Here is a 14,578-nt window from a genome sequence, read left to right as displayed (position 1 = left end):
AGAATGTGTATTCTGTGGTTGTTGGATGGAATGTTCCATATATATCTGTTAAGTCCATTTGTTCCAAAGTATAGTTTAAAACCATTGTTTCTTTGTTAACTTTATGTCTTGATGACTGTCTAGTGCTGTCATGGAGTATTGAAGTCCCCCACTATTATTGTGTGGTTGTCTCATTTCTTAGGTCTATTAATAATTGTTTTATAAATTTGGGAGCTCCAGTGTTAGGTGCATATATGTTTAGGATTGTGATATTTTCCTGTTGGACAAGGCCTTTTACCATTATATAATGTCCCTCTTTATCTTTTTTAACTGCAGTTTCATTAAAGTTTGTTTTGTTTGATATAAGAGTAGCTACTCTTGCTTGCTTTTTGTGTCCATTTGCATGAAATGCCTTTTTCCAGCCCTTTACTTTAAGTTTTCATGTGAGTCCCTATGTGTTAGGTGAGTCTCCTGAAGGCAGCAGATATTTGTTTGGTGAATTCTTACCCATTCTGCAGTTCTGTATCTTTTAAGTGGAGCATTTAGCCCATTTAAATTCAATGTTAGTATTGAGGTGTGAGGTACCATTCCACTCATTGTGCTATTTGTTGCCCGTGTACCTTGGTTTTTGGGTTTTGGTTTTTATGTTTTAAATTGTATTTTTGTTTTATAGGTCCTTTGAGATTTATGCTTTAAAGAGGTTCTGTTTTGATGCGTTTCCAGGATTTGCTTCAAGATTTAGAGCTCCTTTTAGCAGTTCTTGTAGTGGCGATTTGTCTGAAAAAAGACTGTATCTTTCTTTTATATGATGCTTAGTTTCGCTGGATATAAAATTATTGGCTGATAATTGTTTTGTTTGAGGAGGCTGAAGATTGGGCCACAATCCCTTCCAGCTTGTAGGGTTTCTGCTGAGAAATCTGATGTTAATCTGATAGGTTTTCATTTATAGGTTACCTGGTGCTTTTGTCTCACAGCTCTTAAGATTCTTTCCTTCCCCTTAACTTTAGATAACCTGATGACAAAGTGCCTAGGCAATGATCTTTTTGTGATGAATTTTCCAGGTGTTGTTTCTGGTTCTTGTATTTGGATATCTAGGTCTCTTGCAAGGCTGGGCAAGTTTTCCTTGATTATTCCCCGAAATATGTTTTCCAAACTTTTAGATTTCTCTTCTTAGGAATGCCGATTATTCTTAAGATTGGTTGTTTAACATAATCCCAGACTTCTTGGAGACATTCATATTTTCTTATTCTTTTTTCTTTGTGTTTGTTGGATTGGGTTAAATTGAGGACCTTGTCTTCACGCTCTGAATTTCTTTCTTCTACTTGTTCAATTCTATTGCTGAGACTTTCCAGAGCATTTTGCATTTCTATACATATGTCCAGTGTTTCTGGAAGTTTTAATTTTTTGTATTTATGCTATCTATTTCATTGAATATTTCTTCCTTCACTTCTTGTTTCATTTTTTGGATTTCCTTGTATTGGGCTTCACTTTTCTCTGGTGCCTCCTTGATTAGCTTAATAACTAACTTCCTGAATTCTTTTTCCAGTAAATCAGGGATTTCTTCTTTGTTTGGATCCATTGCTGGTGAGCTAGTGTGATTTTGGGGGGTTGTTAAAGAGCCTTGTTTTGTCATATTACCAGAGTTGTTTTTCTGGTTCCTCCTCATTTGGGTAGGCTCTGTCAGAGGGAAGGTCTAGGGCTGAAGGCTGTTGTTCAGATTCTTTTCTCCCATAGTGTGTTCCCTTGATGTAGTACTCTCCCCCTTTTCCTATGGATGTGGCTTTCTGAGAGCCAAGCTGTAGTGATTGTTTATCTCTCTTCTGGGTCTAGTCACCCAGCATGTCTACCAGGCTCGGGCTTGTACTGGGGGTTGTCTGCATAGAGTCCTATGATGTAAACCATCTATGAGTTTCTCAGCCATGGATACCAGCACCTGTTCCAGTGGAGGTGGCAGGGCTGTGAAATGGACTCTGTAAGGCCCTTAGCTTTGGTGGTTTAATGCTCTATTTTTGTGCTGGTTGGCCTCCTGCTGGGAGGTGGCGCTTTCCAGAGAGCATCAGCTGTGGTAGTATGGAGAGGAACAGTTGGTGGGCCGGGCCCTAGAACTCCCAAGAGTATATGCCTTTTGTGTTCAGCTACCAGGGTGGGTAGGGAAGGACCATGAGGTGGGGGCAGGACTAAGTGTGTCTGACCTCCTCCTACAGCAGGTCTTGCCGTAGCTGCTGGGGGGATGGGGGTGAGGTTCCCAGGTCAATAGAGTTATGTACCTAGGAGGATTATGGCTGCCTCTGCAGAGTCATGCAGATTGTCAGAGAAGTGAAGGAAAGCCAGCAGTCACAGGCCTTACTCAGCTCCCACGCAATCCAAAGGGCCAGTCTCACTCCCACTGTGCCCCCACTGACAGCAAAAAAGTCCGTTTCCAGGCAGTGGGCAGGCAGGGCTGAGAAGTTTCCCCAGGCTACCCACCTCCCAGCTGGGAAAGAAAAGGGCTCTAATTCTTCCTCCACCTATAAAGTCTGCACACCAGATTCACTCTCTCCCCCAGGTTCTGGCCAGGAAGCTTCTCAACCAGTTAAAATAGTTACAAAGTTCAGCTGGAGATTTCCTTCTTGTGGTTTCCTTGTGCCTCTGGCCACCCTCCCGAAGGATCCCTGTGATGCCAGGCAGGAGTGGCCTGCTTGGGGACCCAGCGAACTCACAGGGCCTTTCCCGCTGCTTCTTCTACCCCTGTATTTCACTCAGCTCCTAAATTGACTCAGCTCTCACCTCCAGGTAAGGTTGGAATCTTCTCCCATAAACTAGACCTTCAGTTTCCCCAGTGGGGGTATGTGTTTGGGGGTGGAGGACCTCCCTTTCCCACTTCCACAGTTTGAGCAATCACAGTATTTGGGGTGTCTCCTGGGTCTTGCAGGAGCAATCCACTTCCTTCAGAGGGTCTGTGGGTCCTCTCAGGTTTCCTGTTTTATTCCTGCAGTTGTTCTGGAACTAAAATTCACAATGCAGGCCTCCACACACTGCTCTGTCCATCCGAGTCGGAGCTGCAGTCTAGGCCTGCCTCCTGTTTGCCAGGATCTGTTCCAAGTAGGTGTGTCTTGGGGAAGTGAAAAGGAAATGTGAATAAGGCAAGCACTGAAAGAATGAGTCTGAATATTTCAGATGGTTTTTATTAAATGACTATTGCTACCTCAAACACAGAATTTGGAAGTTCTAAAATTTTCATATATATGACTTAATTGTATAATTGTCCAGTCTGGGTTTGGCTCAGGATACACATTATTGCAAAGTTTTCCAAATTTCATATGTGATCCACCTATTTTGCCATTTTTTCCAACCTTTTCTATTAATATATATCTACTATTTTTTTCTTAAAAATTGACCTTCTATTTTTACTTAGATAAATTTAAAAAAATGGAAACTAGCTTTTTATCTGAGCAATGCAGAACCAGTATCATTGCCATAAATAGATGCTAACCAAATAGTAAGTTTAATAATAATAAGTACAATGAAAAATAGACCACCCTCCTTTTTAAATACTAGGAACATATTCTTGCCTGTTGAAACCTCCAAACCTGCTCCCTCTTTGTTTGTGATGTTAGTATAGAGGGGATATTAAAGACCTACTGGCTCCCAAATCTAACTTTTCTCTTCAAGCCATGGGAAGATTACAAGGGAATTTTTCTGCAGGTGACTGAATGCTATCTGTTGGCTTTTCCGTGCATCACATCCCCCAGTGCATGTGACCTAATCATGTTTGTATATGACACACCATAAATCACACATATGGTGCAATATAAGCCTATTAATGTGCATTCCTCAGATTCAGGAGGGTGTTTTTTTCCCCCATCTATGGGCTTCAGCAAAGTTATTCCTAGTTTTGTAAGCTCTGAAGAAACATAACAATATAATATTGAACTTTACCAGTATTCAAACAGGAAGTTTCTGCTAATATAGAATCAGGAAAAATTCTGACTAAATGTGTAAAACTTATGAACTCTATTTTGTAAGAGTTTTGGCACTTTTTTGAAAATCTGCCCCACTTGCCTGTGAATTTTCTAGACCAAGATTGTCCAACCCACAGCCAGAGAGCCACATGTGGCTCAGGACAGCTTTGAATGCAGCCCAACACAAATTCATAAACTTTCTTAAAACATTATGAGATTATTTTGTGATTTTTTTTAAAGCTCATCAGCTATCTTTAGTGTTAGTGCATTTTATGTGCAGCCCAGAACAATTCTTCTTCTTCCACTGTAGCCCAGGGAAGCCAAAAGACTGGACACCCCTGCTCTAGACAATTGTAAATGTTCTGCTTATAGTTTATAATCTCACATATTTTTATTATGCAAAGGAGAACTTTTGATCAAGGAAATTCCTAGACATCGAAAACCAAAAATCAAAGAAAGACCTTCCCTGGCGTTCTAGGTTGGGTTTCAGACGAGTTAAAAAGTAGATGATTTTGTTGTGTTTTAAAACATTGTGTCAATTTCTTTTGATAAGAAATTAGATCCATTTATAATAGTTTTCCGTGATTCCAAAACAAGCGTATCTTACTATTGGGGGGTGGTGCATAATTGGCTTTTGTTTTTGATTACATGATCGTTGCACAATACCACATGTTTAAGCAGCTTAGTTACAAATGTTAATAATTATCTCAAGTGAAGTCCAAGTGCAAAGCGTAACTTCTAGCTACTAGTTATAACAACTTTTTATCATGTAAGTCATCTCATTACCATCACATGGCCAAGAAAAAGAGTTGAGAAACATACTGAGTTTTGTATAATTAATCACAGCAAACATATGTTCTTAAAATTTCATATTTTGAAAGTAAATGCCAGCTTTCACTGTTACCACTATGAGACATCACCATTGAAAACTCCAGGCAATAATATTCTTTAACAACCTCTACTTTGTATTATATAAAGGAAAACATTTATTTTAGAAAATTTGGGGGGAAAAGTCTATAGAGAAAAAATAAAATTCACTCATAATCCTATCACTCAGAAATACCATGATTAATATCATTTGTCTTTCCTTCCAGACTTCTGTTCTATGAAAAGTTTCTCTTATACAGTGGAGGTTATGCTGTGTATTTTGTTACCTGTATACTGTATCGTAACTGCCTGTGGATGATATTCCATTGTGATGAACGCCACGATTTATTTAGCCATTTTCCTGTGGATAGACATGTCTTATATTCCCAGCTTCCCAGTTTCATCTAATCATGGTTATATGATAGTAATCACTTGTTTTCAGGCAAGTATCTGCAGAGTAAGTAAAATCTATGAAGCTGATGTTGAGGAGTCTGAAAATCAAGTGCACAGAGGATCATGATGGATGCTTAAGGAACAACAATAATAAAAACCTCTCGAGAGAAAGTTATTTCGTTATGTAACACTTAAAATTACTGAAATGATTATGTGTATCCTGTCAATTAGTGTTGTGATATAAATCTAGTGATATGTCATCATTTTACTAGGATTAGTTTTTTACCAGGTTTTTCTAATTTAGCATTCTGCCAGCAGTAGAGGTTGACAGGAAAAACCTATAGGATATGAACATTGACAAATGATTTCCAAAAAATTTCAAAATGTAGACTACTTACCAGTTTAGGTGCAGTAAATTTTGGAACTCAATCATCCTATTCTGGGTTGCACTTCCACACAGGTTCAAATACAAAAAGTAAAATTAGAAGTCCTAGAAGTTACACTATCAACTATCCCCTGCTCATTCCTAATTCACTACTTGACTCCATACTTTTACAAAAGTTCATTGTGTTGCTTCAGAGCTATCTAAACTACTGGTTAATAGCTATGTCAGATTAGGCTAGTCCAGGCTGAGGCACCTCAAATCCCAAAACCTCAGTGGCCTAAAACTATACTTTTTTTTCTTCAACTCATACTATATGTTCATCATGAGTGAGATTCAGATCTGATCCATTCTGTCTCCCATTCTGTCTCCACTCCTGAACCCAGAATAATGGAGGAGCCAATCTCTGGGACATGGCAATCTCATGGCAAAGAGAAAAGAGAGGAAAGCAAACCATACTCTTCAATGACTTTTATAGCTGCCACTTGGGAGTGGCCGATTTCCCTTTGGCCCACATTCCATTGGTTGAGGCAAGTCCTGTGGTGAAGTCCCATATCTATGGGATGCCAATGAGAAGGAGAATTATGCCTATTTACAGGCGGGGAACCACAAGTCCCATAGCCAACGCCAACATCAGTGAGAGCTAGGCAGAGAAGCATAATCCTCTCAAGGTGCAGAGGACTTAAACAGAGCTGGTTGGAATCCACATAATACTTCTCACTAGTCGTGTATCTTAGCAAGCTTTTTTAAACCTTTCATTGTAGTAAAGTACACATAACATAAAATTTAACATACTAAACATTTAAAAACATACAGTTCTATAGTGTAAAGTCTTTTACATTTCTGTGCGATAGATCTCTAGAACCCTTTTCATCTTGCAGAACTGGAACTTTGTACTCATTAAGCAATTCTCCATTTCCCCTTCCACCAGCCTCTGGCAACCAGCATTTTATTTTCTGTCTCTATGAATTTTTGACTATTCTGAATATCTCAAATAAGTAGAATTATAAAGTATTTGTCTTTGGGTGTCTGGCTTATTTCACTTAGCATAATGTCCACAAAGTTCATCCATGTTATAGCATGTGTCCAAATTTTATGTTTTTAAGGCTGAATAATATTTCATTATAGGTAAATGCCCCATTTTGTTCATCCACCCATCTTTTGAATAATGCTGTCATGAACATGCTTATACAATCTTTTTAAATTTTAACTCTCTGGGTCCAGATTATATATGTACAGAAATGGGCTTTATTACAATGCAATATAATGAGGATTAAGTAAATTATATTAAAGCACATTCTGTAATCCCTAACATATTATAGACGTGTACTAAGTATTAGTTACTAATAATAGCATTTTGAACATGGGTGAAAGTTTCTCTGGTCCACAATTTCCCAAATATTGTCATTCTTACCAGTGGTGGTAAGAGATGATTTTAAGGTAGTTCGCGAACATTATAAAAATTTAGAATGTTTATATAAGGCATAAAATTCATTTATTTTAGAGAGTGCCCAAAAATGTAACTAGCACATCAAGCTAATTATTGTGTGAATATTATTGAGATGAAGGTAAAATAGATGTTTAATTTTTCTTAAACCAAGTTTAAATAGCAAAACATGACAAAAATGATACATGACTATCTGACGTTTAGAAAACAGTAATATGATTCAAAAAGAACAAAGTTAGACCCTATTATTTCTTTTTTGTTTTCCTTTTTTTGTTGTTGTTTTTTTTTTCTTTTTGTCATTTCAAAAAGTATTCATTTCAGGCTGAACTCATTCAGCCCACGTATGTTGTGACTCATACAAGATAAACCCCAGTGTTCTATTTGCAGTCATTTCTCCCTGAAGACTGATGTTAGTGTAGGTGATTTAACCAAAATTACTCAAACTTTTTGTAACCTCCAAACACACACCTTTTGTTAGAACAAACCATGCTGTAGTATAGCTCAGCTGCATCAAACCAAACCTGTCCTTTTATAGTGCTGTCAGGCCACAGGGTATCACTGGCTTTGGGAAATTGTCCTAAAAATTGTACATTCATATTATTTGAGTAACCAGAACATGGTCATTAGTATTTCAACCCTAAGCAGCTGCTATAATTTTTTTGTTGTTATTAGCAGAGCATAGCAGCTCAGACAATCTTAGCTGACCTAAACTCATTGTGAATACTCACATCACAGAATTTTAAAGGCAACATAGAATAGTGTTAAAAGAGACAAAAAGCAAAAGAAATCCACAGGGAATACAATCTCGTTTGGTGTCATTAGACTCATAAATGTATTTGAGTTCTTCCTATCTGTAAGTTCAGCTGTATTTCCCCTATGGCATGAGTCAATGATGTTTAGAAATTTCTCTGGATAGCTAATGTTTTATATCATTTTTCCATTACAAATTCAGTTAGCCAAATCACATTCTGTGGTTAAATCTACAAATATAACACTGAGGGCAATTGTGATGCTGTTGTTGAATGAATAATATTATGTTTGTTGTTGTTATTGACAAGAAACTGATTTTTCCAGTGCCGTATCTGTGTTGCTATTGACAAATACTATCGGCCATCCCTCAACACCCTCACCCCTTAGCATTAGTTTACAGTCCAGCGTTCACGAAAAGGAACTAAATTATGAATCTAAGTTTAGAAACCGCAGAGAGTTTCATTAATCCTCTAATGGAATCCTCATTAACTTTTTAGCGTTTTGCCTTATTTTTCTCAAAAATTGATTTAAGCCTGGAAAACGAAAACTTTAAATATAGACTCTCTTGCAATTTTTCATGTGTATAGCTATTACTCCATGGGAATAAATCTAAGTAATTCTTATTTTTGATTGCCTCACATTTTGCCCATCTTATCATACAAGGCTGGCTCCAAAATCATATATACTTCATTTCACACAACTTTAATCTGTCCATTTGGCAATTTCTTCCAGCCTCTGTATGCGTCAAAATAAGTCCCGCCGCCTTCCTTTCTTGGTTTAGGAACAAGCAGCCCTCTAGTGGTAGATAGAGGAATTTCCTTATCCCCCCCCATCGACGTGTTTTCAAGGAGACACGGTAAGTGTGAAATGCTCTAAAGTGTATGATGAGTATGATAAAATGAATTATCTTACACATTAATTGAAATGCCTTTTTTGGGACTTTTATTTTAGATTCGGGGTACATGTGCAGGTTTGTTATATGAATAAATTACGTGTCACGGGGGTTTGGTGTATGAATGAAATGCCTTTCTAAAAAAAGGAAATTTATATACTCTGTTATTTTTTTCTGATTTCATCTATTACACCAAGCATTACCAAAGGCATCCCGTTCTACTTCCACTAGCTTCCTATGATAGCCGTCATCTCCTCCGTGTAAAATATCACTTGTACTTCGATCTGTTTTAAAATTTCTCATTTTGCATTTCAAGCTCCCAGTCAGCCACCAGGAAATGTTGTTTGGAATGCCACAGACACTAAAGTGTTACTTAATTGGGAGCAAGTTAAAGCCATGGAGAATGAGTCAGAAGTAACAGGATATAAAGTAAGTTTTCTCATTTGCAATGCTTCATTTTCGTAATTTTGGCAGTACTTTTCAAGAGAAGCTAGGTATAAGTGAATTTTTCTATATATTGATATGGTTTCTGTAATCTAATTTTGACAAGGATACCAAGCTTTCCATAAAATTCGTAATTTTTCAAAATAGCTTCTTAAATATGGTTTCAAGTGAAAGAATTCTGCTCAAGTGGGAATTTTGGACACAATGTTTCCAAATTGTGTGTTAGTTTGCTACTATTGATGCTCACCTATATACTACTTAAAAATAAATAAATAAAACTATTGGCTCTGATTCCATGGCCAGGCATTCAAGGTCCATACACTATGGCCCTGCCTTATCTCTCCAGCCTCATAAATATGCAGCCCAGCTGGGCTTTTCCATGGGAGAAGTTCACTCTTCCCAAGCCTCCCTGATTTTGAGAACCTGACGATTCTGCCATGTGCTAACCTCTAATCTAAGACTTACAATTAGAGTCATGAATGAAACTTACATTCTAGTGGATATAGAAAGACAAAATTAGTTAATTTCAGAGAGACAAATTCTATGAAGAAAACAAAAATGGGCAATATAACAAGTAAGTGTATTTGTTCATGCATTTTAGGTTTTCTATAGGACTAGCAGTCAAAATAACGTACAAGTGCTGAACACAAATAAAACTTCAGCTGAACTTGTGCTGCCCATTAAAGAGGACTACATTATTGAAGTCAAGGCCACAACAGATGGAGGGGATGGGACCAGTAGTGAACAGATCAGGATTCCACGAATAACCAGTAAGTTGGTTGAAGCCATTATTTACTTTATTGACATCAGTGTTACTATCCCCCATAGTGAGTCAATCAGTATCCCTCTGTCCATTCTTTCTTTCCAGCAAGGCTTACATCCAAATGCCGGTAAGGTTTTGGCAGGTGAGACGAGGGCAAGAGAAACCCCTCAAGAGTGGTGCAAAATAGGGAGAAAAATATGAGGGCATGAAGAAAAGATGTCAAAAAATATTTAGCAAAACTTCATTAATTTGATTTTTTTTCCTTATTCTGAGTTTTACTTAAATTTGCCTTTGGATCTCCTATAAAAGCAGAATTCCCTAATCATTTCTTTTAGATCTTTAATAGTCTAGTTATTTGCCTCCTACAGATTATAGATAAATCTTATCAATTCTTTAAATAGAATGATTAACATTGTCAAAGTCCTAAACCACTTACCTGTGCCAAACTAAAAGACTCCTTAAAAATTCTTCTCCTAGTTTCCAAGGAGGTTCATAATAATTTTTCCTCTCCAAATCCAAGTAAAACCTATTTTACTATAGAAATTATATGTTTAGAGTTGGAAACAGACTTTGGTTTGCATATTTTATCAACTGCCAATGCTAGAATAAATTTTATCCTCACTTTTAAATCCCAGGTCTGGAGTTTTCTGGCCTCAGTTTAACTATTGTAGAGTCCATTTTGACTTCATATGCTATTCTATAGTTCTTAGTGACATAAATGACTTTGTTCCCTGTTTCCATTCATTTAGCATGGGTAATCAGGACTGAAACTTTTGTCTTTAATCTTGGAAAACAAAATGGCAGACATTAGTAACTGAAGAGAAAGGGAAGTAGAAAACTTAGAGAAATTCTGTCTTTCTGTAAAACCATAAAGGCTGCCATACTTAGACTAAAACAAACAAAGCTACACTAAGAAAACAGGAACTACTTATTGCAGAACTAAGTTCTGCAAAGTAAAAGTCTGCAGAACCCATCTTGGACTACAGAACTCTCTAAAACTGTATGCACTTCAATAGAGCAAAAGTAGAAATTAAATTTAGTTTATTATTGTTGTTAATTTAGGTTTTGAAATAATGAATATGTGCTTCTTGTTCCCTGAATGGTGCAAGGCATAGAGTTAACATTACAATATGGGCAAAGTGGCAATTTTAAAAGAAATATGTTCTAGGCTTTTGCAGGGACAGATGTTATTTTAGCATTTTAGGGCTGCTGAGTCAAGAGTAGCCCTTTCATCTGACATCTGCTGTCTTGCTGAGCTTGCAAGTGACCACACAGGGCCATCTCTATGAAAACGAAGCTTTTATTTATTTCCTTTTGAAAAGATTATGTTTTATATTATGTGTAATAATTTATCTGGAAATGCATAAAATAGAAACAAGCACCTATTCTTCAAACCCTTACCCAATGAAGCATTCTTAATTAAACCATTGAATTATCTCAAAGTTGTTTGTAATCAAGTATAATTGTTTTCAAAATGATTAAGTTGTTTTTCCCATTTCAATTAAAGTTAAATAATAGTAGATGAACAAAGCCTGGTATCATTTAAGAAAACTTAAACACATTACTGTTTTTATAGATACTCTTGGCAACTAGTATATGCTGCATTGATAAATAAAATGAAGGCTAATAACAACTTGTGGTGGTTCCAGGATAGGTTCATGTAGTGATTTGGTTTTGATAGGAGAGGTATTGCCTTTGCTCTGTGTCTTAGTCCTTTTTGGCTTCTCTAACAAAACTACCTAGACAGGTGGCTTAAAAACAACAGAAACTTAATTCTCACAGTTTTGGAGGGGAGTCTGAGAAGCCCAAGGTCAAATTGCTGGCAGATTCAGTGTCACCTCTCGAAGTCCCTCACCTCCTAATACTCTGACATTGAGGGTTAGGATTTCAACAAAGAATTTGGGGGGAACACCACAAATATCCAGTCTCTAGCACCCTGATTACATATTGGTACAATCCTTATTAATGAGCTGTTCATCAACTTTGACAGGTATGGATGCAAGAGGATCCACTTCAGCCATCTCGAATGTCCACCCTATGTCAAGTTATATGCCTATAGTACTGTTCTTAATTGTATATGCCCTGTGGTGATATTAACTCCTTTTTATTATTTATTGGAAAGTTATTTGGTTACCAAAAAAAAGTGCTTTCATGAAATGCAGTGATTATGCATGTTTTTTTCAACTCTTATTTTTAACTTTCTACTTCATTATAGGTAAATATGAATATAATTAAAAAAACAGTAAATCCTTTTAGGGGAATCTGAAATGCCTTAATATTAACTTGATAAACCAAAGGAATTTACATATTACATACTTCAGACTTTTGATATAAATGTTCTTAAACTATGAGTTTAAGCACTGCCTATGGATAAAGACTCACACACTCTCACATGTACACACACACGCATGAGAATTTCTTTTTACATTGAAAAACTCTTTCATTTAATTCAAATGCTATTTTCCCATTATAATAGCATTATTTGGAAGACTTAACCAGTATCAATTTGAAATGCTGATTTAAGTCCCCAAGGATGAAAAATACATTTTAAAAATTATTTTGTTGGAGAGGAGTGGCATGTGATTCAAAAGAGCATTGTTGGAAAACGCTACTGTGGGGCTTAGAAGAATGATGTTTGGTTTGGTATGCTGGTAACTAGTTGTAAGACTGTACAGATCACTTTACCATCTGTACCTCTAAATTATTCCTCTATAAAATATGGAGATAATAATACCTATCTGATCAGACTTTGCCCCATGAATTAGTTTTTAAAAGATAAAGACTGAAGTATGAAAGTGCTTTTGTCACCCCAAATGCAATTGACCCATGCAAAATATTAGCATGAATTTATTTAATCACATAAAAGTCATGAAGACCAGCCAGATTTTCAAGCTTCATTCTGTTTCATTCAGTTATATTCTAAAATTCAAATGATCACATTTTATTCTTTCTCAAAAAGAAAAAAGTTTTTTTAAATTAAAAAAGGAATTGTTTCCTTCACAGCTATGAACAAGCTTTCAGGTTTTATTAAAACCTAGAGGAAAAAATCAGGAATGACCTGAATCTCAACCCAAATATTAAACAAAATCCACATAATCCCTCATTTCAATTTCCAATTCCATTAAGGGACCCTCTCTTTTTGGATGGCAGAGATGGTTTTTTAATGAAATCCCACCATCTATCTGAGTGAGCCTGGCAGGCATTTTAGTTCCTGAGTTAAATTTGTAATAGAACCAAGGCGATGCTGCTGACTTTGATATGTATGACTCAGTCTTTCAATATGTGGTTTTCAAAAAATTGTTGAAGACATGACTTCATAGCAATATATAGAGAATAAATTAAAATCGGCAGATTGAGTTTTCAACATTGCAAAATCAGTTTTTTACCTCTTTCCTACCAATTTCACATTTTGCAGAAACTTGTTCATATTTCCAACAATATCAGAATTAGAAAACAGTTCAGATAACAAGAAAGATTAAAAATTAGGGAAATTCTGATATCACCATAAAGCACTATTTTACATTTAGAGATTACATTTAAGATAAAGTCATCATACACAAAAACAATAAATATTTATAACTTTCTCTATAAGGTCCGCATATACTGTATATATTGAAACAATCTGAATGACTAGTAGATTTCATATGACCATTGTTATTTCCACTTTCTCCAATACTTGTATTTTATGCTACATGTAATGAAGTTGGACCTTTTTATTATTTAGTAATTCCTATATGTTCCTATACTTTTCATTTTCAAGATGATTGCTCTATTGTTTCATGTTGTTTCTAGCAATATATCTCCATGAGATATGCACTTTGTTTCATATTGAAAAGTATAAAATTTATCTTTCAATTCCTGTGTGTGTATCCTATGGTTATCTGTATGTATTATTTTCTATTCTAATAAAATTTATAACAAGCAAATGCGTGTGCAGTATTAATTGCGGTATGGTCAAAGAAGAATGTCTACAGGGGGAATAGGAGACTACCATAATAGTTATGCTAAGACTATCATTTCTTAAACTTTTCAGCCAGCGTTTAACTTTTCCATCTTTTAACAGGATATTTAAAAATATTTGTATGCCCTACTGACTTAGTAAAATCAGCAATTTGAGACAATAACCTGTACATTACAGGTATTTCAGCTGTGGGGAGAAGTGGAAGAATGGGGAAGCAGAAAATTCACCTAGTAGAATTATAGTATCTAATTTTGTCTGACTTTATTTGATTACAAATGTCTACTCCCACATTTTTGACAAGTATTTTCTTAAAATTAATATCAATGTATCAAGTTGTTCATAGACTGTCTCATTGGTATCAATGTTAGAGACTCACTTTTAAATAATCCTTATGGTAGATATTCTAAATATTTGAAACATTTTAGTAGAAGATGTTTTTAATTACACAGTTTTAAATGTTATTGTTGATGTAAGGAGAACAACAGCTAAAATATCAATCATTTTCTTACATGATAATTGAAAGATTTGTTTAAAGGCAGGAAAATTAAGTGGGAAAACTATGTGATAGGGGTTGTATCTGGGTGTGCATGTGTGTGATTCTAGATTTAAACCCAGTGGTAATGGCTGCATTAATACACCTTAATGGAGGGGAATGGCCCAGAAAATATGCAGAAACAGATTATAGCACTGAAACAGTGCCAATGTCCTCTCTCCTGCAGAAGGCAGGGCTGATTGGCATGGCAAAATCAGAAAGTCAGC

At 36.0% G+C, this 14,578-nt stretch overlaps 1 protein-coding gene across 3 annotated transcripts in view; it reads left to right on the top strand.

Annotated features, from left to right (window-relative positions):
- CNTN3 (contactin 3) overlaps positions 1-13,784 on the top strand; it is a 358,712-nt gene extending 344,928 nt beyond the window's left edge. For all 3 annotated transcript variants that reach the window (XM_055110140.2, XM_063602820.1, XM_057301830.1), the window contains 3 exons: positions 8,968-9,080; positions 9,697-9,865; positions 11,849-13,784. In XM_055110140.2, the coding sequence (XP_054966115.1) occupies positions 8,968-9,080; positions 9,697-9,865; positions 11,849-11,949 (383 nt within the window). In that variant the 3' untranslated portion in view covers positions 11,950-13,784. The remainder of the gene's footprint in view (positions 1-8,967; positions 9,081-9,696; positions 9,866-11,848) is intronic.
- The last annotated feature ends 794 nt before the right edge of the window (positions 13,785-14,578 follow it).

The sequence above is a fragment of the Pan paniscus genome, chromosome 2 (genome assembly GCF_029289425.2).
Source record: "Pan paniscus chromosome 2, NHGRI_mPanPan1-v2.0_pri, whole genome shotgun sequence".
Lineage (NCBI taxonomy): Eukaryota > Metazoa > Chordata > Mammalia > Primates > Hominidae > Pan > Pan paniscus.
Note: the sequence above shows the minus strand (reverse complement) of the source record. Positions and strands in the feature narration are given on the sequence as shown.